Source organism: Lytechinus pictus, chromosome 7, assembly GCF_037042905.1.
Source record: "Lytechinus pictus isolate F3 Inbred chromosome 7, Lp3.0, whole genome shotgun sequence".
NCBI lineage: Eukaryota > Metazoa > Echinodermata > Echinoidea > Temnopleuroida > Toxopneustidae > Lytechinus > Lytechinus pictus.
The window spans coordinates 7,912,732-7,939,590 of record NC_087251.1 but is presented as its reverse complement, the minus strand read 5'-3'; the positions used below and the strand labels follow the sequence as shown (position 1 = coordinate 7,939,590).

General features: G+C 37.0%; 3 protein-coding genes across 3 annotated transcripts; all 3 read left to right on the top strand.

The window, feature by feature from the left end:
- The first annotated feature begins 6,373 nt into the window (after positions 1–6,373).
- LOC129266051 (sphingomyelinase C-like) lies at positions 6,374–13,384 on the top strand. Its single transcript, XM_054903930.2, has 3 exons — positions 6,374–6,499; positions 11,127–11,174; positions 11,612–13,384. The coding sequence occupies exons 1-3, from the start codon at positions 6,427–6,429 to the stop codon at positions 12,910–12,912; spliced, it is 1,422 nt and encodes a 473-aa protein (XP_054759905.2). The 5' UTR covers positions 6,374–6,426; the 3' UTR covers positions 12,913–13,384.
- A 213-nt stretch (positions 13,385–13,597) lies between these two features.
- LOC129266053 (sphingomyelinase C 2-like) lies at positions 13,598–18,075 on the top strand. Its single transcript, XM_054903931.2, has 3 exons — positions 13,598–14,083; positions 14,479–14,523; positions 15,414–18,075. Exons 1-3 carry the CDS (start codon positions 14,008–14,010, stop codon positions 16,637–16,639), a joined length of 1,347 nt encoding a protein of 448 aa, XP_054759906.2. The 5' UTR covers positions 13,598–14,007; the 3' UTR covers positions 16,640–18,075.
- Positions 18,059–22,217, top strand: LOC129266054 (sphingomyelinase C-like). Its single transcript, XM_054903932.2, has 3 exons — positions 18,059–18,300; positions 19,062–19,103; positions 19,520–22,217. Exons 1-3 carry the CDS (start codon positions 18,240–18,242, stop codon positions 20,761–20,763), a joined length of 1,347 nt encoding a protein of 448 aa, XP_054759907.2. The 5' UTR covers positions 18,059–18,239; the 3' UTR covers positions 20,764–22,217.
- The last annotated feature ends 4,642 nt before the right edge of the window (positions 22,218–26,859 follow it).

Below are 26,859 nucleotides of genomic sequence, written 5' to 3'. Positions count from 1 at the left end.
GAAGTGTCAAAACTTTCTTGATTTACATAAAATTTTGATGAATTTTTTATCTATGCTTATTTTTTCTGTATTGATTAAAATCAAATTATTTCTGGGGTGGACTTGACCTTTTTAGTTTAACCTGCAATAAAACTAGGCAGTAACTTTATCAATTCTAGGGTAAATAAAGTATTATCAAAAATTGTAGGCACAGACGCATTGATACATGAAATACATTTCAAAATATGCATCAAGATTTTAATATCCTCTTATTGCCCCCCCCCCCTTCTAAAAAAAAAGAAAAAAGACACAAGCGTACATTTGGTAGTATAAACCACTACAGAATACATCAATCAATTAAATGCAAGCTATGCTTCAATGGAGCAAATTTTATTTATTATCAATTTGTGAAGCTTATGTACTGCAGCATATAGGAAAAACATACAGCTGCTTCAATGCATCTCCAATTCCCTCTGTCCTGAATGCTAATAGTATGTTGGTTTTAATAACACAGGGTATCATGATGGACAAAAATATTGTATGTATATCATTTAACAACCATTGAAGGCACATAGTGCAAGATGACTGAAAGGAAGGTGAAATACATATTTATTGTATTGCCTAGAAGTAGTCCTATATATACAGACATATGATACAAATTCATTCCCCCCCATGGAAAAAAAAAATTATAACAAAATTAGAAAGAAATTATATAAATAGATTTGTGTAAATAAACAAATAAATTTAAAAAAAATAACAATAAAAAAAATCCATGGGGCTCTCCTGCTATTGGAACTTAGTACTCTGTAAAGTTAGAGTGTTTAGAGTACAAATAAATTATTTCACTTTTATACTGTGTATGAAACATGATATCTCTGCACTTTTCAGATTACCCTGGTCATAATGTATGAACCTCATCCACTCCATGTGGAGCATTCACACTTGTAAAATAGTTCTCAAACTGGGCATGCTCAATGTACACTGGCTTTTGCATCCTTTCAGAATAACACTTGTCCGTGTCTTGAGAGGACCATACACTAAGCACTCAGGTGGCTAGCATAGCACTAAGCAACAAACTGAATGTATACTAATACCAATTCATATTGTAATAACACCAATGCATGTTTAACACCATAGATTTAACACTAGTGTTATATATATATGCTTGGTGTGGTCCTCTGAGAACACTGGTGGTGTAGTTTGAATACCACTATTTTTTTTAGTATAAAACATGATGGTATTGGTAATTTGTGAAAAGTGTGTTTTTCCCCCTATACACCACACTAATATTGGCATTTCAATTGTATTTTTCCTCAGAAAACTTGTAGAAATTCGTACAAAGCTAGCCTCATCTCTTGGGATGCAAATTGTTGGTAGCACATTAATTTATACACACATGTACGTAGATAGTATCAACTTACATGCCACAGAACATTTGTTACCCGCTATAATCACCAGGGTTGCTTTAATACCAAGCATCAATCACGATGCTATAGGCAACATGCGTCTTCCGGATCAGCTTTCATGCAGGGGGGGGGGGGGTTGCTCAAATCATATTTTGACCTGGGAGTGCCTCACAAATCCCTGAAATGGGGTCTAAAGAACTCATTACACAATGATGTATACAAGGTCTTGAAGCATGAATTATCACAGATGATACATGTACATCATACATCTCTACTCTACAGGTCCCCTTTTCCTGCCTTTTTAATTCAGAAAGAAATACATCTTCACTGAGCAACCTCCAAGGAAGCTCTGAGATTTGTGATTTCAAACTATTTGTTTTTCAACATCTTTAAAGTCACTGCATAATCTTAAAGCATGATTAAATAGAGCTCTGGGAAATGTACCACTTCTTACCTTGTAATGAATTAAACTCTATATTCTAATAAATATTCAGTCATGTGAATGATATTTGACACTCGCTCAAGTTTTTTAATGATTCTTTTGATTTAGCAAGGACAAATTAGACATTGCTTAAATTTTCAAAATTAGAGAAAAATAAATAAATTCTTTACAAAAATAATGTTCATTGATCTCAAATGACCTTTGACCTTTAGTTGGTAGCATATAATTCATTTTATGTAATTGAGATATATATGATAAACCATCTAACACAAATCTCATTAAATTCTAAGAAATACCTTTGCGAATTATGAATTTATAATCAAATTAACTCTCCTCCCGTCACAAGTGATCAGAAATTATACTGAATACCTAATACCTGATCTAGGCAGAACAATTCTCCAAATAATTGGGACTTATTTCACAAAATATCTTGAATATTAAAAAAATCTTTACCTTTGGTTAAAAAATAAATGTTGTTACAACATAGTTCAAGTATACAGACTCATATTGCATACATCAATTTTTTTATTCTCGATGAGTTATTCTTATAAAGTTACCTTGAAAAATCAGAATTCTAAACCTTTGACAGTTTTTGATGATATCACATGTTCAAAGTATAATCACCCGAAATGACCTTTGAACTTGATTCATGACCTAATATTTCTTGCCTAATCATCAATGACACTTGATTACACATGTCCAAGACTCCAAGTTTCATAATTTATCTATGCTTTCAAACGGAAATTATTTTGGGCTTGACGGCCTGAAAAATTATTTACAGAGCCCATGAAATTCCTGAAGGGTCGAATTTTAAATGTATAGGGCTGGTGAGAAAAAAAAGTACCCTAAGGCCTAAGCATTCATTGAAATACAAAATTGTGTTTAATGTGTTCCAATGTTATCCTAACCAATGAATAATGCCGTCACGTCAGTAAACTGGTACCTTAATCTCACTACTGGCTGGCAAGGCGAGACAAAAAATTTTTTTTTACTGTCTTATACGTTTTTCATACATACTGCAAAAACTCCAGTATTGATTTAACACCAGCCCGGAATCTATATATGTCCACACCATTGAAGTGTTAAACAGAACCAGTTTGGTTTTGGTCTAACACCAGATAGGTGTTTATACAACACCAATTAGCATTAATACAGCATGGGTTTGATCCCAAACTGGTGTTGTTTCAATACTTCTCTGGTGTGGACATATATAGATTCCGGGCTGGTGTTAAATCAACACCGGAGTTTTTGCGGTGCATGCAGATTACAGCAACATACATGCACTTGCTGGAAAATACCCTTCTCCCAACTGTTCCAAAAAAAAAATTCCGGCACTTAGTTTTAGTTATATACTTTCATTAATTCACACACCTTTATCTTCCTCGTCTATTTTTAGAGCTTTAGTTAAATACTCAAATGCTCTTTTATGATGTTGTTTCTGCTTTGATAGCTGTGGATCAAGCTTAGTTCCATTAGATGTTGGATTGGAAGACGTTGAAGGATTAATTGTCACTCCAGTCATAGCATTCCCATTATCCTCCATGTCGTTTTTCAGAGGACCATAACCCGTCTTGCTGCTGTCGACCATGCCGAAACTCTGCCGTCCACTGACTCGAGAAACAGCCTCAGTTATGAGAATCCACAGCTGGAACACAATAAAACGAAGTAAGCTGAACAGTAAAAGCACTGGATAGCTGGCCCACTGGAAATTCCTTCTGTGAATGGACTGTGGACCTTCTGTTTTGGGCTCCTTTTTATCGCCGGGAGTTTTTGGGCGAATTTTACGGGGCATGGGCGGCCGAAACCGATGCCCATGTGCAGTACAAATCATTCAAAAACACGTAGGGTCACGAGATTTACTATGACGTTATATCCAAGTTTAGAAGATACCGTAGACATAATACAGGCATCCGGTTTGTTTACATCCATATCCTCAGCTCAGCTCACACAGTGTCCACAGCACAGTACAGTACGGTATACATATCCACAGACGTGCTTCTTGGATCACGGCAAATAGCGAAATAACTCGGTTGCGGAATTGCAGTCTGAACCAGTACCAGCCTAGATAGCGCCTTCGTTGAGTGATCATTAGGTATCCCTATCATGGTTGGATGCTACACATGCACTCATCGCAATTTATATGAGACATCCGATGGCCAGTTAACTTTCTTCCTATAATATTCCTCCTTGCTTTCAGTGACTTCCTGATTTGAAAGATTTATTTTGTTGTTCCAAACAGAAGACACAAGACAGATATTAACAAACTAACACTTTACTTATAAAGTTATAGACCATTATCTTACGTATCTTACAAACAAAATGATGTTCAACAGTAAATCAGTCAGGCTCAGGAAAGAGATACCGTAACTCATGTCTCCTTTTTTTCATAACATTGAAGGCCCATCTTAATTATTAGGACATTGCGACTGAAGGGCGACTGATTCGGGTAAAAGCATGAAAAGAACAATTAGGGGACTTACTTTAAAGCTATATACACTTTCGCACTTTCGACCCTTTATTCTTTTTAATTACAAATATATATATTATATATGTGTGTGTATGTATCGGTGTTAATATCAATCAAATTATTCACTTTGAAAGTGATTCCTGGGTTGATTCCATTTGAAAGTGGAAGCATGCATTGCCAATTTCAAATGACATAAAAGTTTTGTCTCAACATTTTAATCGATGCTTGTAAAAATCTTTACAACTATCATTCTGATTGGAAATCTCAATATATATAGGCCTGATTGATGTTTCAATATTTGATTTATATCGGTCTCCATGAACCACAGTTTGGAGGACTTATATTTTCCATTATAAGGAATGTCAGAGAGAATACTCATATTAGATGCATCCTTATCCGTTTTAAGAATTATTTCAGATCATGATGTGACCCATGAGAGTATTTAACTTTAACTATAGTTTGTCATTTTGCTTATACCAACGAGAGCATCGATCAAAATGATCAAATACACTCTAAAAGAGGTTTTGCCGAAAAAGGCATGGATGATTTTGACACTTTTTTGTCGGTCGATCTGACCCATCCATTATCATATAATGTTATCACCAATATTCCTTCCGTACTCATTCATGCTTCTATTTTGTTTGGAATATTTTTTTTGCGATATGATAGGCCCTACATTCTTGATTCATGCAAGTATATAGGCCTATTTGGTCTAAATTTTACGTGCATTACTGTGAGGGTTTTTTTTTAATTTTTATTTTTTTATAAAGGACCCAGATGTAATCATAAGAAAATGTTTCTTATTGCATAATCTCGTTATCCTATATCAAAATATGTTTGAAAAAAATATTGGTTATTTTGATGCACTAATTCATTTTGATTGCAATGAAAGACCTTTTGAAAATTACATTGAAAATATCAAGCGATATTTTAAAAATCAATATTTCTCTCAATCTAATTTTGTATTGGTCGCCAACCGCATTTTGAGATTGATTTCAAATCCAATATATTTCTCAAGCCTATTTCCCTCTAACCTTTTTTTAAGATTGTATCCATAAGAAACTTTCCTTACCTTGCCGATCACCCTCGAAAAACATTCCACACCAAATTTCTCAATATTCCCGCGGACGAAATGTAAGATTTTTTTTCTATCAATAATCTGCAACAATTAAAAAAATATCGAGTACGTCCGTGAAAATCATGAAACAGCCCCAATAGATTCGAACCGATTCGAAGAAACTTGGGTTCAGAAAATGTAGACCCCAACGTTCCGACTGTTTCTCATTAAAGGACAAGTCCACCCCAACAAAATGTTGATTTGAATAAAAAGAGAAAAATCCAACAAGATTAACACTGAAAATTTCATAAAAATCGGATGTAAAATAAAAAAGTTATATATGACATCTTAAAGTTTCGCTTAATTTCACAAAACAATATATGCACATCTGCATGCAAATGAGGGGATCGATGACATCACCCATGCACTCACTATTTCTTTTGTATTTTGTTGTATGAAATATAAAATGTTTTAATTTTATCCTCATTGTCATATGAAACAGAGTTTTATTTCTTCCCGAAGACGTGAAATTACTATTGTGTAACATTTAGTGGTTCAATCAAGAGGGTCCAATGCATATTGTCAAATCTGGAAATACGAATGTATGCGGGAAAGACTGTAAATAAATTCAAACAATATAAGAAAAAAAAGTGAGTGAGGGACATCATCGACTCTCTCATTTGCATATCACTGCATATGAGTTGTGAATGTAACTGTTTTGTGAAAAATAAGCAAAGTATTTAATGTCATAACTTTCTTATTTTAATCCAATTTCAATGAAATTGTCAGCGTCATACTTGTTTGATTTTTCTATATTGATTCAAATCAACATTTTTTTCTGGGATGGACTTGACCTTTAACAGTTTTTAAAGGGTATGAGCGACCCCTTTTGTTGACCTATATCCTGACAACTGATATGCAGATTATTTTAATCTACGATTCAAAGGATACAATATCCATAGTTCAGAGATATTAAGTTAAGTTGTAGCTAATTAAAGATAACAAAATATCAAAATATGAACAAGGCGTTTTCATGTTCATACTATAACAGATTGAAAACAAAAAATATTCCAAAATGACGGTGTTCAGAAAGACTTTACTTATTACCTTCAGCTTGATCATTTCTACAATAATTCAGAGTGCAGCGGGTAAGTTTTACCTTTTAAATAATAATGTAACTATTTGGATATAGGCCTACATAAAAAAAACTGTTATCAGTTTCTTTTGCACTCCAGAACAAGTGTTTTTTTTTTTTAATATCAGGTTATCTTTTCATACACATGCGAAAATTGATTTTCCTAAAAGTCGAGTGTAGGCCTAATTTGTAAATTTTTCCATTTATATTTTTGACTCGCTGATATTATAGGTTGTTTTACTCCAAATCAAATCCAAATGTCGATTGCTTCTAAGTTTAGAACCAATGATAAGCAAATCTATTACACGAGTATTCAAACGCGTTTTATAATCACAAAAGCTCTCGTTCATTTCGCTATAGCTTTCCATTTGAAATGACATGATTTCTCCGATTTACTTATATATACATATATACTATATAATGACACTCTCTTTTCGATATAAGCCTATTTTAATACTCATGCATGAAATTAAATTGGTTTGCATCTCCTCTTTTTGCCAAAATATGTAAAACCTTAAACACCAAAAAATATATTTAATCCTTGAGCGTGGATGTTTAGACTATTAAACGACTATGTAAAGTTCATATACCAAGTATTGTATTTATGAACTCTGCTTTGCCTTTTCTTTCACTCTTATATTTTCCTTTTATTGTCTGTTCTTCTCTTCACTGGACCCCATGACAGAACAACAGTGTCACGATTGGCACAGCTGATAAACATGATATCCAGCCAATTCAATCTGTATAGGCCTATATTTTCTTTGACTGTAAGCCATTTGAACCGTTATGTTTATTTTCAATGCGGTTTAAATCGGAAAATAAATATTCCAACTGCTACTCTTTTTTTTTGGGGGGGGGGTTGCTTTTATTGAAACCAACTTATCGCCATGATGAACTTCCTCATTCAAGCATGTACAATTTAAAGAAGTAATCCTACATAACGTTTGTTTAACTACAGTATTTCAAACGAAGATCGTGATAAAAATAACTATTAAGCGACTCCTCTTTAATGATTTTGCACGCCTGCATTATTATCAACCTCATCAACATACCCCAACAAAAAAACAGTATAGGGAATAGTAAGGTTATCATCAGAGGGGAAGGGGACAAAAAATTGTTTGAATTTTGCTAGATGTATTTTAGATACCCCAATCCTTTACCCCCCCCCCCCGCACCTATTTGATTTTGAGGTTAATGTATATATATGCTTATAGGCCAAAAAGAATATGACAAAATTTTATCTCTGTAAAGTTGTAATTTTTTCTTCCTAAAAAGGGAGAGGGGGAAGACAATTAATTTTAGTTGATCGGTGGGTTGGTCCCCTGGATTAACCACTTTTAAAATGTATTAATCTAATTAATTACTAATTGCAAAAGAAAATATCTCAATACCAGATGGCATGTGTCTTTTTAGAAGGCCGATGTTGTTCATTTGCCTCGAAGGAAGTATCGTTGGGGGCGCAAGTTCACATTTCATATATTTGGGATTAGATCTTGAAAGAGTTCCCTGAAGGCCTGCTCGATTTCTTCCCTCAGTTTCCATCGTTATCACGCACATAGGCGGATCTTATATAAATTATGATAAAGCCTATACTTAACCATAATCATTTTTTGCAGGGATTATCATTTGGTCACATGCTGGTTTATCCCCCCCCCAAAAAAAAAAAATAATAATAATAATAAATAAATAAAATAACAAGCCATTTTGCCTCTCAACTCGATACCTGAGAGGCAATCTCCAAACGTTAAGTGTATGCCTCTGTAAAATTTGCCTCTGTCACAACCCATTGTGCGTGTTTTTTGCACATCAGTCGAAATGTTTTGCAGCGGAGGTATTAAAGAAGAATAAAAGACGCCCATTTGAAACCCCTCTTACTAAGTTGAAAGAAATATTATTAGACAATGATAATGTATTTTAACATACTTATACTTGTATACATGACATTTATTAACCTTAAGAAGACCGGGTGTTCTATGCGATTGCTAACAATTACAAACGAAGAAAATCCTGGTTCGAAAATAATTTCTTATGTATTTCATTGTTTTATGAATTTCTTATGTATTTCTTTGTTTTTCGACCTATAGTTTTTCTTTGTTTTTTCACCAACTTTATAGCAGAACCCTTTTAAAGCATAATTATGTTGAAATCAATTAATTTCAGCTTATCAAAGTTGAAATAATCATATCTTTATGAATAAGTTGAGAAAATTCAATTTACTTTGGCCTTGTACACAAAATCACGTTTTTGAGCAATTTGGGTTCGACATGCACTTACGTAATGTTGCGTAATTACGAACCTCAGAGCCGGGAATCGTAAATTTGGTCTCAAAAGATGCGCAAGACTAGAAAGTAAAGAGTCAGCGAGCTGCGCGGTCAAAAATTTTCGCGCAGCGGAATGGTCACGGAAAATGTCGTGGGGGGGGGGTCGAATCAACCCCCCGGCTAGATTAGGGTTAAGTTACCTAACCATGCCTAACGTGCGAGAGAAGAAGAATATAAGAGTGATAACGTGCAATACAAGTCCCTTTCTCAGTGTCGGCTGGGGGCGTCCACCCCTTCCCTAGTTCGAACCGTTGCCCCCTGGAAAATCTGTTATTGCGGTACACAATTTTATTGGTCTGCGCTTGCAGTCCACCCCCCCCCCCCCACACACACACACTTGAAAAATTCATGGTGCCATCACTTCCCTTTCTTGCATGAGGACTTCTTGGGGATATTTTTTTCAAAGATTTAATGCGTGGCTGAAATGCCTTACCCCTAGGTCGACACCCGTAGGTTCAGACATCACACACGTCAGGGGCGGATCCAGCTTCCGCCAATAGGGGGGGGGGGGGCGAAAATAAATTTCACCCATATTCTCCCCGATCGGCCGTTCAAAGAAGATTTTTGTTTGTTTCTTTGAAGGGGTTTGGGGGGGGGGGCACAACGCGCATGTCCTAAAAGTCATTTCTTAGCATTATTCTTATAAAACAACATTAAAACATATTTTTGGAGTTTCATGTATTTTGTCCTGAAAATTGAACATTCTGGGCAATGTTTATAAGCCTGAAGAAGATGCGTATGTAACTAGATAATTACTGCGAGCTCGATGCGCGAGCAGAAATTTTTAATATGGGTTCTGTCTTGATCAAAAAGGGACGTTTTGCAGTTAGCCATTAAGACGATGCATATTTCTAACTATTAAATAATGCGAGCGCGAAGCGCGAGCTGAAAATTTTTGACATTCCGACCTAAAAAATTGACATTCTAAGCACTGTAAATAACCAAACAATTGATGCGAGCGCGGAGCGCGAGCGGAAAAAAAAGAGATTTCAGGCCTAAAAATGGGACATCCTATTCATGTTTTGTAAATCATGAAAAAGGATGGGTAATTTGGTATCTTCCTTCATTAATAATGCGAGCGCAAAGCGCGAGCAGAAAATTTGTATGTTCTGATCTGAAACTGGATAATTAGCACGTTTTGAATAAAGATCAAGCTGTGTATTTCAATAAAAATGTGTGGGCGTGTTTTAGAGTTAGACAGAATCTGGGCATTCTGAATGCATTTCATTTTTTTTATCAAGAAAATCAATAATGCGAGGGCGAAGCGGAAAATATTTGATCCGGTATGAAAAGGACTATCTTAAGCGCTGTGTCGGGGAATTGTGAAGTGGATGTGGATAACACTTAATAAATGATGCGAGTGCGATGCGCGAGTTGATATATTTATTATTATTTTGACCTAGGACCTGGACATTCTAGGCCTAAGGACATTTTGTAATCATATGAAAATGATGACTATCTTCCGATTTCTCTTCCTAAGCGCGATATGAATCTTGTCGATATTCCTTTCTGAAAAAGGGACAATGTAGTTATAAGGAATTTTTTAGTAGAAAATTCTATTATTTATTTATTGATTCAATAAGAACAAAGAGTGAGTGAAATTTGTTGATATTGAGGCCTGACAACTGGATATTTTTAGCACTTTTGTAATCATGAATAGGATTCATGAGTTGATATATTTGAAAAATTAATGCGAGCGCATATCGCGAGACGAAATTTTTGATATACTGTCATAAAAGGGGAATTTTAAGTAGTTTGTTATAGAATTGATAGAATCTTATGGAATAAACAAAGACAATATGTAGGCCTATTCGGCAAATCAAATAATGCAAGCGCACAGCGCAAAAAGCTGCAAATGATATTTACAACATAAAACGGACATTTTACAGAGCACTTAAAAGATCAAATTGTAAATCAAACAAAATAATGAAAGCTCGATGTCCGAGCTGAAATATGCTTTGTATGTTGATTTCAAAACTTGATATTTAAGCTACATATCAGCCTATTGAGCAAGATGTGTATCTCATCGAACAGGCAATGCGAGCGCGAAGCGCGAGCGAAAATTTAATATAGTGACATGAAATATTCTTAAAAATAATTTTCCAAGACTTCCCCTGACCTTATTTTATTCACTCCTCTTATTTTTTCCTCTTCTTTTTCCTCCTTTCTTTCCCCTTCTTTTTTTTCTTTCTTCCCCCTGTTTTTTTTTCATTTTTTTTTGCTCCGCCAATAGTGGGGCCTGGGCCCCTCGGGCCCCCTGGATCCGCCTATTCTCATTTAAGTCATCAATTTCAAATCTTTTATCTTTCATTCTATCAGATCAAGACTGTGAAATCCAACCGGAAGACACTCCATCGGTATGGCTTGGTAAATATCATCTCAATTGCTTTTCTTCACTTTTTTTAAAATTCATTTCCACAACCTAATCACTTAGCTCGTCAGAAAAAGAAATCGAAAAATAAAATTTAAAAAACTTTCAGTAAAAAACTCTCCCTTTATATTCAAATATCTGAGTTTTAATTTCCTTCAGCCATATTTTCACGGATTGATATCAAGCCAGAGATTTATAATGTATTGTATGTTCTTCTCAGAAGCCGTAATTTAGGTACAAGAACCATTTTATGCACCTCTCTCGACAGAGTGCATCACTTGCACTCTGATTCACTTTCTATACTGAATAATTCTTTCATAATATATAGGTAGCTCACAAACTATGAATATGTAAATATTGTAACACATGCATTCTAAAAGAATCGGGTGATTTTTACTCTTTGATTTTTTTTCTTCATATAAATTCATTTCAGGCGATGAAGATGATGTAACGTACTGTGAGGCGGAACCATATCAGTGCTCTAATTTTGGTCTCGTTTATGTCTGTGAAGACCCGTCCGGTGGTTCTCTTGAACCATGCGCTAATGGCACCAAAGTCCTGTGCTCTGCTCCAGATCCCATCCCTCTTGATGACCCGACACCGTCATCTGAACTCCGTGTGGTCATTTACAACATCTGGGAACTTCGATACCTCTATTATCAGAACGGGCAACGAGAACGAACGTGTCGTATTCTTCATGAGCTCTTCGGTCTTCGTCAAGACATCGACGTGATTGTATTCAATGAGGCCTTTATGGGTGGTTGCTTCTCCAAGTTCAATTCAACCGTTAAGATGAGCACTCTAACTATTCGAGATATTCTGGTACAGCATGAATTCATCTACCATACCAAGACAGTTGGAGAAGTAAGGGAACTACCCAAGTTTGAGAACGGTGGTGTCTTTATTGCTTCTAGGTGGCCAATAATTTCCGAAGATGAGACAATTTACACGGAAGCGATCAAGACGACTGCAGATGCGTTGTCAGCAAAAGGCGCAAAGTATGCTCGGGTTCTTAAGTCGGTAAATGGATCGAGTCGATATTACAACATCTTTGGGACCCATCTACAGGCATCAAAAGGAGTAAATGCTGACAGGGTTCGTGTAAGTCAGGCAACAGAGATGCACGATCTGGTCGTGAAATTGGCACTCTCATCAGGAGAGTCTGTAATCTATGCAGGTGATCTTAACACGAACTACTATGACAGGGAACCTAGGTCCAACACTGCCAACATCATCGAGGCCCTTCATGCTTTGGTCCCACCAATCATTGGTGAACTCAATTACACCACGGACGGCTTACTCAATGATGCTAGAGACGGCGACAGTGCATCCTACAAGGATTATGTAATCTACCATGAAGACTACCTCCATCCGTTAACAGCTTCTCAGGAAATCCTGCGTCCTAGGGCATCAGAGTTCTTTGAAGTCTGTATGGAGGCCATCACACCATTCCCTACCTATGCGGACTCTGATAGATGTCGAAAGACTCAAAATATTACTGATCTTGCTGATCACTTTGCAGTAATTGGTGTCTACAAGTTTGATAACAAAGCGGTAACAACCGAATCAAGTGAGCCCAGCACCACGAACGTTGTCACCCATGAACCTACAGAATCTGACCAAACCACAAAATCAGATACAACCTCTTCTATAATGACTACAGATTCAGGTGTCACCATCAGACTTTGCATGGCTACTTTCATTTTATCGATACTCTCAGGCCTACTTTTCTAGGGATCAGTCTAGATTGGTGATTCCATAAAATGATCTACAATTATTCGATACTAATGGTGATAAATTAAGTCATTAGTGAATCTATCATATGTAACTTAACGTGCAACTTATCGATTTCATATTTAGCTATTTGTTCATACATACACGTAAAAAAAAACCATTGCTTTGGGTGGGTTTTATTAAAGGTATGTTTTTAGACGGAAAATCTAGTGGTATATTTCAATTCCCAGGTGACACTCTTTAATTTACCGATAGCAGTATTCCAAGAGAGATGAAAAGGTAATTGTTACACCCTTCAAGGCTCCAAAAACAAATACAAAAGATTTGATAATTGTATTTTATAAATAAAAAAGAGAAGAAAAGTATTTACAAAACGGCTCAAAACGATTTGTGTATTTACTATAAAAAAAAAAAAAAAAAAACGTAAGTGAACTGCTACCCCCCATCCAAAATAAATTGGAGAATAAAGACAAAATGAAGAGTATTCGTGTGATTCTTTATTTAAGTTCAAAATTGATTTGTACAGTCAAGAGAAGATAAGCTGACATCATGAGGGTAAACAGAGGGGAGATTATACAGGGGTAAATCAAAGAGAGAAAGAATGAGAGAGGGACAGACAGAGAGACAAAGAGAGTCAGAAATTGAAATAAACAGACCATCCAAGAAAGAGAGAAATTGGATGGGGATTCGTCGAAGTATAGTGTTTGTTGATGTTTTTCCGTTGCAAAAGAAAAAAATTACAAAATCATAGATTAATAATGTAAAGTCAAAGAGTATTACGGATATGTAGGCCTACCGGTGTGACGCCATATCACACCGTAACTTAAGCATGTTAAGTATACCATCTAAGATAGAACTTGCATGGACGTTCAGTCAAAATTGACTTTTGGTATCATGAAGTCCCGCAAGAAGTGTACACTTTAGTTTGGTTATCTCGATGAAGTCTAATCTAGTCGATTGCATTCCTTGGTAAGGTTGAACTGATGAGCTATTAGCGGTCAGAAATATTTACCAATCTCACGTATTGTTCCTATATACATGACCCTCCGATAGCAGCATTCAGTATTTCGGACCTGTCACTCTGTAACATTCAAGATGGGAATTGTTCAACACCCTTTGACATTAATTGCGTTGAGTATCATATTTTTATCAGTCTATACCACCAGTAAGGGTAAGTATACTATGTAAGAATGAATTTACGTATTTAAGAGTCCTGTGCAATCAATATTGGAAGAGGAAGCACTAAAAGCCACCCATCTTAAATTAGAATTTAAATTTTTATAAATCTTAAATTTCTATCAGTTTTCTGTCAGCTCTTACGGCTGTATAGGTCTACAAATAGAGGACACTGCACTATGACATACAGTTGCCAAATAATCCATGATTTGGAAAATATGGCATTTAGAGGAGGAGTCGGACATAAGTTGCAAAATTAAGTGAAAGAAATTACGGAAGATCTATGAAATAAGATGTACGAGATGGACGTCTACGATGAAAGAAAATAATGCAATTTTTTATACCATGGTCTGATTGCTCTAATTTTTCTTGTTTATTATATGTTTGCAGGTAACAATTGCGATGTAGATGATGGACAACCTACGGTTTGGCTTGGTACGTCAATTTGAATATTTTGGTTAATAATGTATTAGGAAGAACTGATCATGTTCATGATATGGATCATCTTGTTGATATATATTGTAATATCCAGATTGGCCTCCTCCCATGGCCCTTAAAGAGGGGTGCTTTGCTCGTCAAATTTTCCGGGACCAAAATGACCTTCATTTCTATTAAATTGAAACCTTTTTTTTGCTTGTTAAATTCACATCAGTCGACCCCCCTGTAAATAAGTTGTTCACAGGGCTCTGCCTTTTCCCAGCATAAAAAAACGCAATGGGAGTTTTGTATCCTCAGGTCCTTGTGCTATGGCAATTTCATAAAAATTATCAGCACTGACTAAATTGTCTTATCTGACAATCAAATGAGATCCATGGTTTTGATTGATTGTGAAGAACTGGTCTCTTTATTAACAGAAGGTAGTCTGCTGGACAAACCCTTCACTCGAGTTAAGGGACTGAATGTGCAGCCTACTAATGCCTTGTGTACTGAAGGCTCTCTCGCTCAGGTATTGGAACAGCAAGTTTTGTATGTGGTAGTCTTTGCGTGGAGGCACACTTGTTGATCAAAGTTCCAATCAGGGTATGTGCCTGCAGACTAGTCAGGAGGTGGCTCCCAGTTTATGATGTCTTGTGCCGAAGAGCTTCAAGATACGATACAGGCATATTATGGAAACCACTATAATGATTTTATAACAACATAATAACATTAAGCAATCTGTCATTGATATAAGGCACATATGTATGGATAAAGCATTAAGGCATTATTTCGAAATGTCGATTATGAAAGGAAAGCATTTAAACTTTATACTGAAGTGATGATAATGCAAGGTAAATACGTTGTAAGCAACGTTGAGTATAACGTTCACTTTTGGTTGTATTTGACAGGTGATGAGGATGACGCATATTTCTGTGAGGCCAGTGCCGAGCATTGTGACCACTTCGGTCTTGATTTCGTTTGTGAGGATCCGAGTGGAGGATCACTTAGACCTTGTATCATTGGGACCAAAGTAAAGTGTGCATCACCACCTGCTGTACCCCTGACTGATCCCACTCCTGCCACCACTATTAGAGTTCTTGCATACAACGTCTTTGAGCTACGTTATCTCTATTATCAGAGTGGTCAAAGGGAACGTACATGTCGTATTCCACGAAAAGTCTTCAGTATGCATCCAGATATAGATGTCATTGTGTTCAACGAAGTCTTTATGGGAGGTTGCTTTGCTCCTTTTAACAACACCATCGAAACAAGTATCCTAACCATACGTAATATTCTGGACCAATATGGATTTATCTATTACACGGATACCGTTGGTGTTGGCGAACCTTTCCCAAAAATTGAGAATGGAGCTACATTCATTGCATCTAGGTGGCCTATAGTCAAGAATGATTCTCGAGTTTTTGATATAGCCGAACCATATTCGTGGATGGCTAAGGGAGTTGTGTACGCCATGATCAATAAAACTGTTGCTGGACAGAGTGTTATGTACCATGTCTTTGGGACTCATATGCAAGCTTTCCGAACCCCGAATGCAGACTATGTTCGAGTTGCCCAAGCTACTATCATTCATGACTTCATGCTGGAGCAAGACATCGGTGATGACGAACCCGTTATTTATGGAGGTGACCTGAATGCAAGACTGAACACAACCAATGGCGATGACGTCGTTGACGCTCTTGACGCCACACTTCCTATGATCATCGGTGAACTCAATGTCACATACGATCACGAGAACAATGACGTTTTTGACGAAAATAACGATACGAACTGGTGGTTGGACTATGTCTTGTATAGTCGATCCCACATTCAACCTGAAGCTGCTACAATACAGGTCGTGAGACCTAGGATGTCTACTCCTTTAGAGGTCTGCTCGACGGCAATATCACCTTTCCCAAGCTATCCCAATTCTGACCAATGCGTTGAAATAAAGAACATTACAGACCTATCTGATCACTATGCAGTTCTTGGAACTCTTCAATACAGAATCGATTTCCTAACTCCAACAGACTTCCAAACAACGACTGATTCGGGGACTGGATATCTTACCTCAAACAATTTGGTTGTATCTCTCACATTCATCATTTTAATCACAAAATTAGTCATTGACTGTTGATACATGGATATCCTGACTGACAGTAACATTTGGTAGGCTTATTCAAAGAATAGTAGGCCTAAACATAATCATGAATCAGCCACGTCAGCGGACATTTCACATGAATTGGTATGAATCAACTACATTACTGTGTTTAACCATAAATACAACTATAAGGATTTGATAACACATGTTTCTATCAATATCATTGTACGATAAAACCTAAATTAATCATTCTTAAAGAAATATTTTTTACAGATTAGTTTCCATTTTTATTTTGCAACGTCTAGCATTCACTTGAAAAGAAGTGCAACCATTCATTTGATGAAATGTTCCTGAGCATATCTGAGCATATATATCAATGTAGTAAAATGTTTCTGAGCGTATGTTTCTGTATAGTGCTACATGTATGCTAGTGGAATTTATGCAATAATTTATTCGCACATGTACCTCTTAATTCGTGGATTATTGTATAAGTAATTATTTCTTTGTAAATAAAAACAACATGAATTAACAACATTCATTATTTATTGAGTGATTTCATAAGGTATATAAAGATATAAATTTGTCACAATCAGCAATATACTACAAGGATAAAATCACAAAAGTTTGTTAAACTTTTGTGTTCTGTAGGTTTGGAGATTGCAATTAGTTTTTATCTTGACACTTAATTTTAGACACACAGTGTTATCTCATGCTACAAGTCAAACAGAGTCGTGTTCACAAATCTTTTTACAATTTACGCACGACCTAATACTAAATAAGATTTTTAATCTTCTATATTTTCATCTTTGTAGATTGAAATATTGTAAATGCAAGGTTGTTACTAATCACAATTTGTTACGGATTGTGCGTTAAATAATTTCATAAAGATTTTTCTTATAGCTTAGTAACAGGTCCATACACTACGAACAGCTTTGTGAAATCCTGGTAAGATTTCATACCAATTTGTAATCTCTGTCTTCCGTCAATAAATTTTGAGGAGGAACTCAACAAATTTAAAAAGGTTCGTAAAGTTTGTGATCATTTAATCAGATATCAGCCAAATTTCCTATCTTGTCAATATTATTTCATGAAGATTAAGCTAATTAATGCCATTTACCTCTTAATAATCACAGAGGCCATTATGAAATGAGGTTGTTCTTGTTCTGGTGGTTTAAGTATTACTCATTAATCACACAGTGAATCTATGAACTTTTTTGAGGGGCGGAGATGAGAGGGGTGATCAAAATAAAACCCACTTTCAAGAACATCTTTTATTTTTTAGAGACCTTGGCATTTTTTGTTGTCTGGTTATACAAATTCACTACATTGCAAAAGGTGTAAATGAACCTTCTTTTGATAAGGAAGCATTATTTGACTAACCAATCAAACAAAATTAGAAGACTATCTATCATGCCTATTATTTGCATCATATATATGCCTACATTACTGAACTTTACTCCGATATCTTCTATTTAGCAGCATGTCACAACAATCGTTACTAGTGTAATACATATATTTTTTTTATTTTACCAAGTTAATTCAAACTATAACAATTTTGATTCTGTTGTCAATATCTTCTCTTGAAGTCTGGCTTGGAATTGATTTAGTTATTCGCTTATGTCATCAGATATTTAAGATGCATCTATCAGCGCTCTGTTTCACAGCAACGGCATTGTTTTTTGTCATTCAGGCCAAAGGTGAGAACAAAAATCTAATGTTTTAATCGCATGGTTTAATTATAAAGAGATGATTCTACTATTTCCTCAGCGGCTGGGGACTAGGTGTTGTAGTAAATTGTTATAGGATTGTGTACCATAAAATCATAATAATAACGGTGGGTACTTACATCAGCATTGGTACTATGACAATAAAGTGAAAATTACCACTTTAGCTGTGGAACAGAAGATCAAAGGAGAATGATAGTGTGGGGTGTGTAAGGGTGCATGGGTGGGCGTGACGAGATTGATGTGTCTGCGTGTGTGATTATAAGTGACAGGGAGGTGTGTGTTGGGTGTGTGTGCGTGTTTTGTAATCTGGGTTTTACAAAGGCTTGTCAGTCAGAAGTTAATGTAGAAAACGGACTTTCACATTCTAGAAAACAGTGACATGCCTCAACGCCCAAAGGTTGTGCTTAAACCATAATAGTTCAGTGAAAATTCTCAATAAATAAACTAGATTATGTTTATTCATAACATAATTATGTCCTCCTTTTACAGTATTATTTCTACGCCAATTGCAACAGAATAATTAAAAATACAGGTGAATGGTAATTATGTTACTATTTATGTAGGATACCTACCTCAAGCCTAGATTAGTACATCGACTCCCCCCCTCTCTCTCTATCTCTCTATATATATATATTCATATATATATATATATATATGTGTGTATATATATATATATATATAATTCATTTGGATAAATAATTAACCAAATTGATACCACTGTTTACTTTCAGGGTCGTGTGACGTAGATGAGGGAACACCAACTGTGTGGTTGGGTAAGTATTAACAAAATCAGTACCCGTATAATATTCCATAAAACGATTTGAATGGTAAATATACAAATTGAACAAATTATAGTGCTTTCGTATATGACGGACAGTAGACGCATACATTTCTAAATGCTATGCATATGATGTACTTTTCATAACATAATTATGAATCTGAGGGTGATTCTAAAATGAAAGCACGATAATGTCATGGTATCAAATCCAGGGGGAGAAATCAGAATTGGTATGGGATATATTATTTTTGTGCAGATAAATATGTTTTTGCGCATATTAGATCACAGAAGTTGTACCCTTGGATTAAAGAAGTTACTCGGCTTCGTTTTTAAAAACCCCTTTTTACTTGAAGCACTGAGGTATCACTCTAATAAGAATTATATTTTCTTTATTTTCTTTTACTTGGATAGGTGATGAGGAAGATATCAACAAATGCAAAGCAGATGAGACGTCTTGTGGCCTGTTCGGTCTAGACTTCATCTGTGAGGATCCAAACGGTGGAGAGTTTGAACCATGTACAGATGGAACAAAAGTCCTATGCGCTTCTCCACCACCCATCCCTCTCGCTCCTCCTACCCCAGTCTCAACATTCCGTGTCATAGCATACAACGTCTGGGAGCTAAGATACCTCTACTACCAGAATGGTCAACGGGAACGTACTTGTCGCATCCCTCGTGAGGTTGTTCAAATGCATCCCGATGTTGATGTGATTGTCTTCAACGAGGCATTCATGGGAGGATGTTTCTCTGAGTTCAATTCTACCATTGGAGCCAGCATACTCACATTTCGAGATATTCTGACTCAATATGGCTTCATCTACTACACTAATACTGTTGGTGATCCACCACGGATACCCAAACTAGAAAATGGTGGTGTATTTATAGCCTCTCGTTGGCCTATCATCAAGGAAGATAACTGTATCTACACCGATTCAGTCATGGCAACGGCTGACGCAATATCTGGAAAAGGTGCTGTTTATGCTAAAGTTGAGAAAACTGTTGACGGTACTAGCATGACTTACCACATTCTGGGAACACATTTACAAGCAACATCGCGTCCTACAGCAGATATCGTCCGTGTCTCGCAGGCAGAGGAAATGCATGAATTGATGATGAAACAGAATATTCCCGATGATGAGCCAGTCATCTACGCAGGGGATCTGAATGCCCGAAATGGAACGCGACATGGTAATAATGTTATGCAAGCCCTTGATGCAGCCATTCCAAACTTTATCGGAGATCGAATTTACACTTATGATGGACCTGAAAACGATCTCCTTGTTTCAAACGGCACATCTTGGATCGACTATGCCGTATTTAGTAAATCTCACCTTCAACCAAGCAGCTCTACCTTAGAAGTGGTTCGACCCAGATCTCAAGAACCGTTTGATGTCTGCATGTTATCATTAGCAGTAGTACCAACTTATGCCAACTCTGAGAGGTGTCTCCTCAACATGACGGTTACAGATCTAGCAGACCACTACGCTGTTATGGGTGTCTTTGATTTTGGTAGCACTACGACATTACCTCCGATGATTGTGACTTCACAGCCTGTAGACCTGCTAACAACCGACTCTGGTACTGATGCTATGACAACCAGCATAATTCTTTCTCTGATACTTCCTTTAGGGTTTGCCTTTGCCTTGAGCCAATAAAGAATTATTCTGATGAACACATTACCTCATGCATCTTTAAGGCTACAATAAGTGAGGTTGCTGTTCAGGGGGCGGCGATCCTGGGGGCGGGGGCGGGGACACAGTGCCTCCCACTTTTTGAAGCCATAAAAAGTGCCCGTTTTAATGCAAGAAAAAAGCCTCCTCACGAACGTATAATGTGCCCCTTTCACAAAGTTTCACCTAAGGAGGACCCGTTTTAAGTGTTACCAAGTGCCCTTTCTCGTATAAGTGTCAACTTTTACATTAAAAAATGCCCCCTCACGAACGTGTTCACTGCCTTTTTCACCTGAGGACACGTTTTATGTGTGAGCAAGTGCCCCCTTGCCTTCTAGTAAGTGACCTTTCCCGAATCATTGCCCCTTTTTACTCAAGAATAGTGCCCCTCACAAACGTGTTCTGTGCCCCTGTCACCTGAGGACCCGTTTAATGCCGTTAGCAAGTGCCCCTTTGCCTTCTGATAGGTGCCTTTTCTTGTATCAGTGACCCTTTTCTACCTAAGAAAGGTACTCCTCACAGACATGTTCTGTGCCCCTTTCACCTGAGAAGGACCCGTTTTATGTGTTCACGAATGCCCCTTTGAAACCAGAAAAGAATATTTCCATTTTTATATGTTACTTCTTATGAAGGAAAAATTGTAAGAGTAATCCTAATCTATCACAAAACTGGATTTTCATTATAAAAGTGTTAAAATTTTCGCTCGCTCGCAACTTCTTATTAATTGTATGTGATGTGACATATCTAGCCCCCCCCCCCTCAAAATTTTGGCCCCATTACGCCACTGTAGATGAGTCTTTTTTTCCCTTTGTTTTAAGATAGTGCCATTTTTTCCTTGTGCCCCCCCCCCACTTTCAGCTTCGGTCCGCCGCCCCTGTTGCTGTTAGTATTATTTCAGACATATTTGAGAAATTGCGCCACAACAAAGCGAGAGGTATAAAAAAAAAAATCAAATAAAGTGGCCACAGGAGTTTGGTGTTATTGTGACATGATAATATGTATAAAACGAAGTTCGCATTTTCAGACATGAATACATAGGCAATCAGTCATGTAATTCAATTAATAATATCATGGAACAATCTATGCTCATCTTTTTCCCCCCAATTTTCGAGTAAAGCTAATACAATGTAAAGTCCGCAATTATGTTAGCAAATGAAAACTTCGCAATATTCTCCTGATGCTGTTAGTGTTTTCAATTTTTTCTGATGCTTACTGATATAGACATGATAGATGTATTATGTTCATGTGTAATAAATATGAAACGTCTTTAATGTATTACTTGTGCATATTACCAGCCATTGAAATTGTTGGTCGGAATAAAAAAATTGTGCAAATTAAATTGCTTAGTACTGTTGTTTAATATTCATTGCAAATAAAAGTTTAAACAACAAGATGACTTGATACCAATAAAATTCGTAATATAAACAAAATCAACATTGAAAAGACATGCCCACGAACAGTTTACATTTGCTCTCTATGTCTACAATTTCCCGTGACACACATTGTAACGTAATGTTCTTATAGAGACTGGGATATGTGAAACATTGTTAACACATGATGGACCCATCTAATCTCATCCAGTACCATACCGGGACCAGCTATACTATATACATATATATAATGTCATATACAGTGCGTCCCAAAAAAAACTATACACTTTTGAAATGGCTGCCAAATAAAAAATATAGCACTTTGGGGGAAATGACTTATAGATATGGAAAGCCCATAAAGTCAACTTTCAAGTGACACCAAAAAGTTGGAAAACTATTCATGCTTGAGCGAGCACTGCCCACTGAAACAAAGGGTATGAAAATTAGGGTGGGCCGGAATTAGCCTTCCAATTTCTTTCAGGTTTTTTGTTTGGTACTTGCAAAGTTGAGGGTTCTTTGGTGAATTAAAGATCAGTTGTGATAGTTTGTTGTTTGTGAAAATTTAATGCGTTTATTACATTGAAATTTAATGCATGAGTGATCGTGAATTGCAATTTTTAGTGCAGCATTTTGTCTTTATCATGTGGATCTCAACAATGTGTTTATGAAAGTCAGGAGAAGAGGGGGTAATATGACTTAGGTAGGTGAAGTACGTTGATGGGATAGAGGTCAACAGAACATTTAGCAACCCCTCCCTCCATCTCAACCCCCCAGCCCCGCTTCTTTCCTCCTCAGACACTAAGCTCGGCTAGGCTGGGCAGGAATTAGCCTTACAGTTTTTTTGAGTGATTAGTCCTTTGGAACTTGCTAAGCTAAATTAATGAGTGAGATAAGTTTTGGTTTCTTAGGCAAATTTCATGAGTTACTAAATTGAAATTTAATGCATGAGTGAACAGGAATTGTAATTTTAGTGTAGCATATTCGTCTTGTGGACCTCAGAAGTGTGTTCGTGAGAGTCAGAGTAATGTGATGGTACCTGTTACAAGCAAGAGGGCGAGATATGCTAAGACTTGGTTAAAAGGGCATTCCTCTTCTTTTTGTCCTTTTACAAATTGAAAGTCATAATTGTGTACCCTCCCCACTCCACCTCCATTTCCCAGCCCCCCTCTCTGTCTCACTTCCTGGATTGTAGCCTATTCAAAACTTAGCTGCCAAGTGACCGGTGGCTGATGGTCACTTGTTTATTGAATTATTACCAAGAAATTTAATGATTATGATGATTAATGAAATAATTCATTGAAAAAAAACTGAATGTATGATTGATCACATTGCACATTGAATGAGTTGATTTACTGATAAATTGTTGATGAAATGATTGATAGGAAAAAGTTGATGCCCCAATTCAGAATTAATCATTAAATCAACATTCCGCTCTGGACTTCACGCTTGCATGACAATAGCCATCAGTCTCTCAACAGGAGGGGAGGGCGGGAAAGAGGGAGGGGGCGGGGGCTGAATGTTCTGTTGACCCTAATTCCATCAATACTTCTCCCACTTAAGTCCTATCTCACCCCCTATTCTCCCGACTCCCATGAACACACTGCTGAGATCCACATGATAAAGTTGAAATGCTGCCCAAAAAGAGATCCAAATGATAAAGTTGAAATGCTGCCCCAAAAGTGTAATTTGTGTTCACTCATGCATTAAAGTTCAATTTAATAATTTATAGAATTTGCATAAGCAACCAAAACTGGTTACGGTTGATCATTAATTTATCACAACACCCTTAACTTTGCAAGTTCGAAAGGATTTGCCTCTTAAAAACTGACATAAATTGGAAGGCTAATTCCAGCCCACCCTAATTTTCATACCCTTTGTTTCAGTTGGCAGTGCTCGCTCAAGCATAAACAGTTTTCCAATTTTTTGGTGTCATTTGAAAGTTGACTTTATTGGCTTTCCATAAATGTAAAAAAAAATTCCCATAATGCTATATTTTTTATTTGGCAGCCATTTCAAAAGTGTATAGTTTTTTTTGGGACGCACTGTATATGTATTTCGACTGTTGGCGGTGAGGCCCTTTTCAGATTTTCCTGATTTGGAGCCGGAGATTCGCCATTGTCATCTTGCAGTCATGGTAACGCGCGTCTTTAGATGCGTCTTTTACAGTGCGCTTCCTCCATCTTCAGCGCATTGATTTCTTTGAAAGGTGAGTTTCACAATCCGTATGCTCATGAACAGACGTGTTTTTCACGACTGTTTCAGAAACGGATTTTGAATTCTCTTTTTTCGTCACATCATGGGCACTGACGAAGAGTGTGACTTTACCTTTCATTTTTGAGAGCTATGCTCCTTTTAAAATCTACGATTTTATTTCTACGGCATTTACTAAACCTGTGATTATTATATAATGTCATATATCTGTATTCGGTATTTTGTCTGAATATGGCACAAAATCAAGAGATCGTAGCGCAGTAGCTTTCTTGCAGAAGCAGAGGAGATGCTTTCGTGTCCATCGCCCAAATCAATAATCTGACCAATTCTTGCACATTGATTTTTTTTACACCTGCTTTACCATGACATTTAAGGTCCCTCATGTAGCATTTCTTAAAAAAAAACTGAAGAGCTTATGGCGTAGTCAGCAAAGAGGTTCGACGCTTGAGAATGGTGAATGGAGATTTTGGAGCGTCCCATACCAACTATAAGGACTGTTTTTCAACTACATTTATGTGTTCTGAGGCCTTCTTGCGCTAGCGTATCCAGCATCAACTACGACAAAGAAATATATGGGCCCATGCACAAGCATAATAGAGTCACTATTGTCTCAAGATAATTGGGGCCATGGAATGCTTTGTAGAATTTGATGGTGGTTACGCACCTTTCGTGATGTAGCGGTTCTGACTCTTGCATTGTATTCAGAGGGTCGTGTGTTCGAAACCCACTGCAGCCTAGCGTCCTTTGGCAAAGCGTCTACCCGCACTTCACTCCCAAGCCAGGTGTTAAATTGGTACCCAGTATATATAGGATAGGTGTGTAGCCTATGTAGTATATGCCTATAACCATTGAGTCTTGGAACTCTTGTCTGAATGCTCTCAGCTCAGGGAGTGAAGAAATGCATACAATTTTGTGCGGGCATACGAGGATCCGACGAACGGGGTAATTGTGTACAAAGCGATTTGAGACGTCCTTCCGATGTATAAAGCGCTAAATAAAAGCGGAATATTATAAGGTCGGGTTTGGAATCTTTCCGCGATGGTGCGATAATTTCCCTTCGGATATGGCTATTCTGTTTGTACAAGGGAACTCTACATTGACAAGCTGGCTGAATCTTGGTGTTGAGAGTCTTGGGTGAGGGTGTCTTCAACCAGTTCGCATGCGCTCTGCTGATCACGACACACGACTTGACGGATGTCATAAAGCAATACCCATGTGGAGCCGTGAGATGTGCAAACGCCGGGATATGTGCAAACAACGGTATATGTGCACAATTTCGCCGGGATTTGTGCAAACAACGGAATTTGTGCAAACGCCACGCCGGGAAATGTGCAAATCTGTCATAATTTATCAACGGCATCTGTTCAAACGTGACGACGGGATATGTGCAAATGAACAATTTCCACGGGAAAAGTGCAAACCTCCGGGATATGTGCAAATTACTGTTTTTATCCATATTAAGGATATTTCTCATGAAATGTTTCATAACATTACTGTTAAAATGAGAAACATGCCTGCATAAGGGAGAAGCTACAGCTAGTGTCATCGGCAATGAAACGCTTTTCAGAGAGGCAGTGGGGGGGGGGGGGGCACCAGGCTTAGTGGACATTTGCTCTGGCGACAATTGCTCCGATGGAAATTCTAAACATTAAGCGAAACATAAAAGCTAACCTCCAAAACTAAATACACCCTAATCGTAATCATGACAATATTCTGAACCAAAAACTCTATCACAATCCTAACACTAATCCTATGCCTTCTGAGATATTAATTGTCGCAATTTTCGCAGGAGTATATGTCGTGTCACCTTAAAGGGACATTTAGTACTGTTTCGAACACTGCATGGGGCAAGTATTAAAGGGGCTGGGAGAGGCAGGCATGATTTCCACTGATACACACATTGAACTTGATCTGTTGATTTCATTTCCAGATTTCATCAGAAGTTGTCGAATTTCTTTAAAATTTAATTATAAACCCAAAATGTCTTGATTACTATGCCATTTGATATTAATTTTTTATGAATCTATGAACATTCAAACAAGACATTGTTTCCTATCTCTTTTAACACACCCAAAGTGACGCCAGCTTGTGTAATATCAGCCACATGTGTAAAAACACTGTACCCACTAACGTATATGAAAGTATTTCCCACACAATCATGTCATACTAGCACACTTTACCAACAAGAGGCATTAATTTTGAACTATATACCCACAAATGCGATGCACTTTACTCTCTAAATGAAATATTTTTAGGTTGCAATTCATACACCTCGATTTTACAACGAATGTTCCATATGATATGAATGCAGGGGCTGCGATCCGGGGGGGGGGGGCAGGGGGTTCACAGTGCCCCACTTTTTGAAGTACTAAACAGTTTTCCCTTTTAACCCAAGAACTTTGCCTCTTTCATCTTAGAAGGACCTGTTTTATGTGTTAAAGTGTGCCCCTTTACCTTTTTATAAATATAAGTGCCCATTCTCGTATCAGATAAGTTTCCA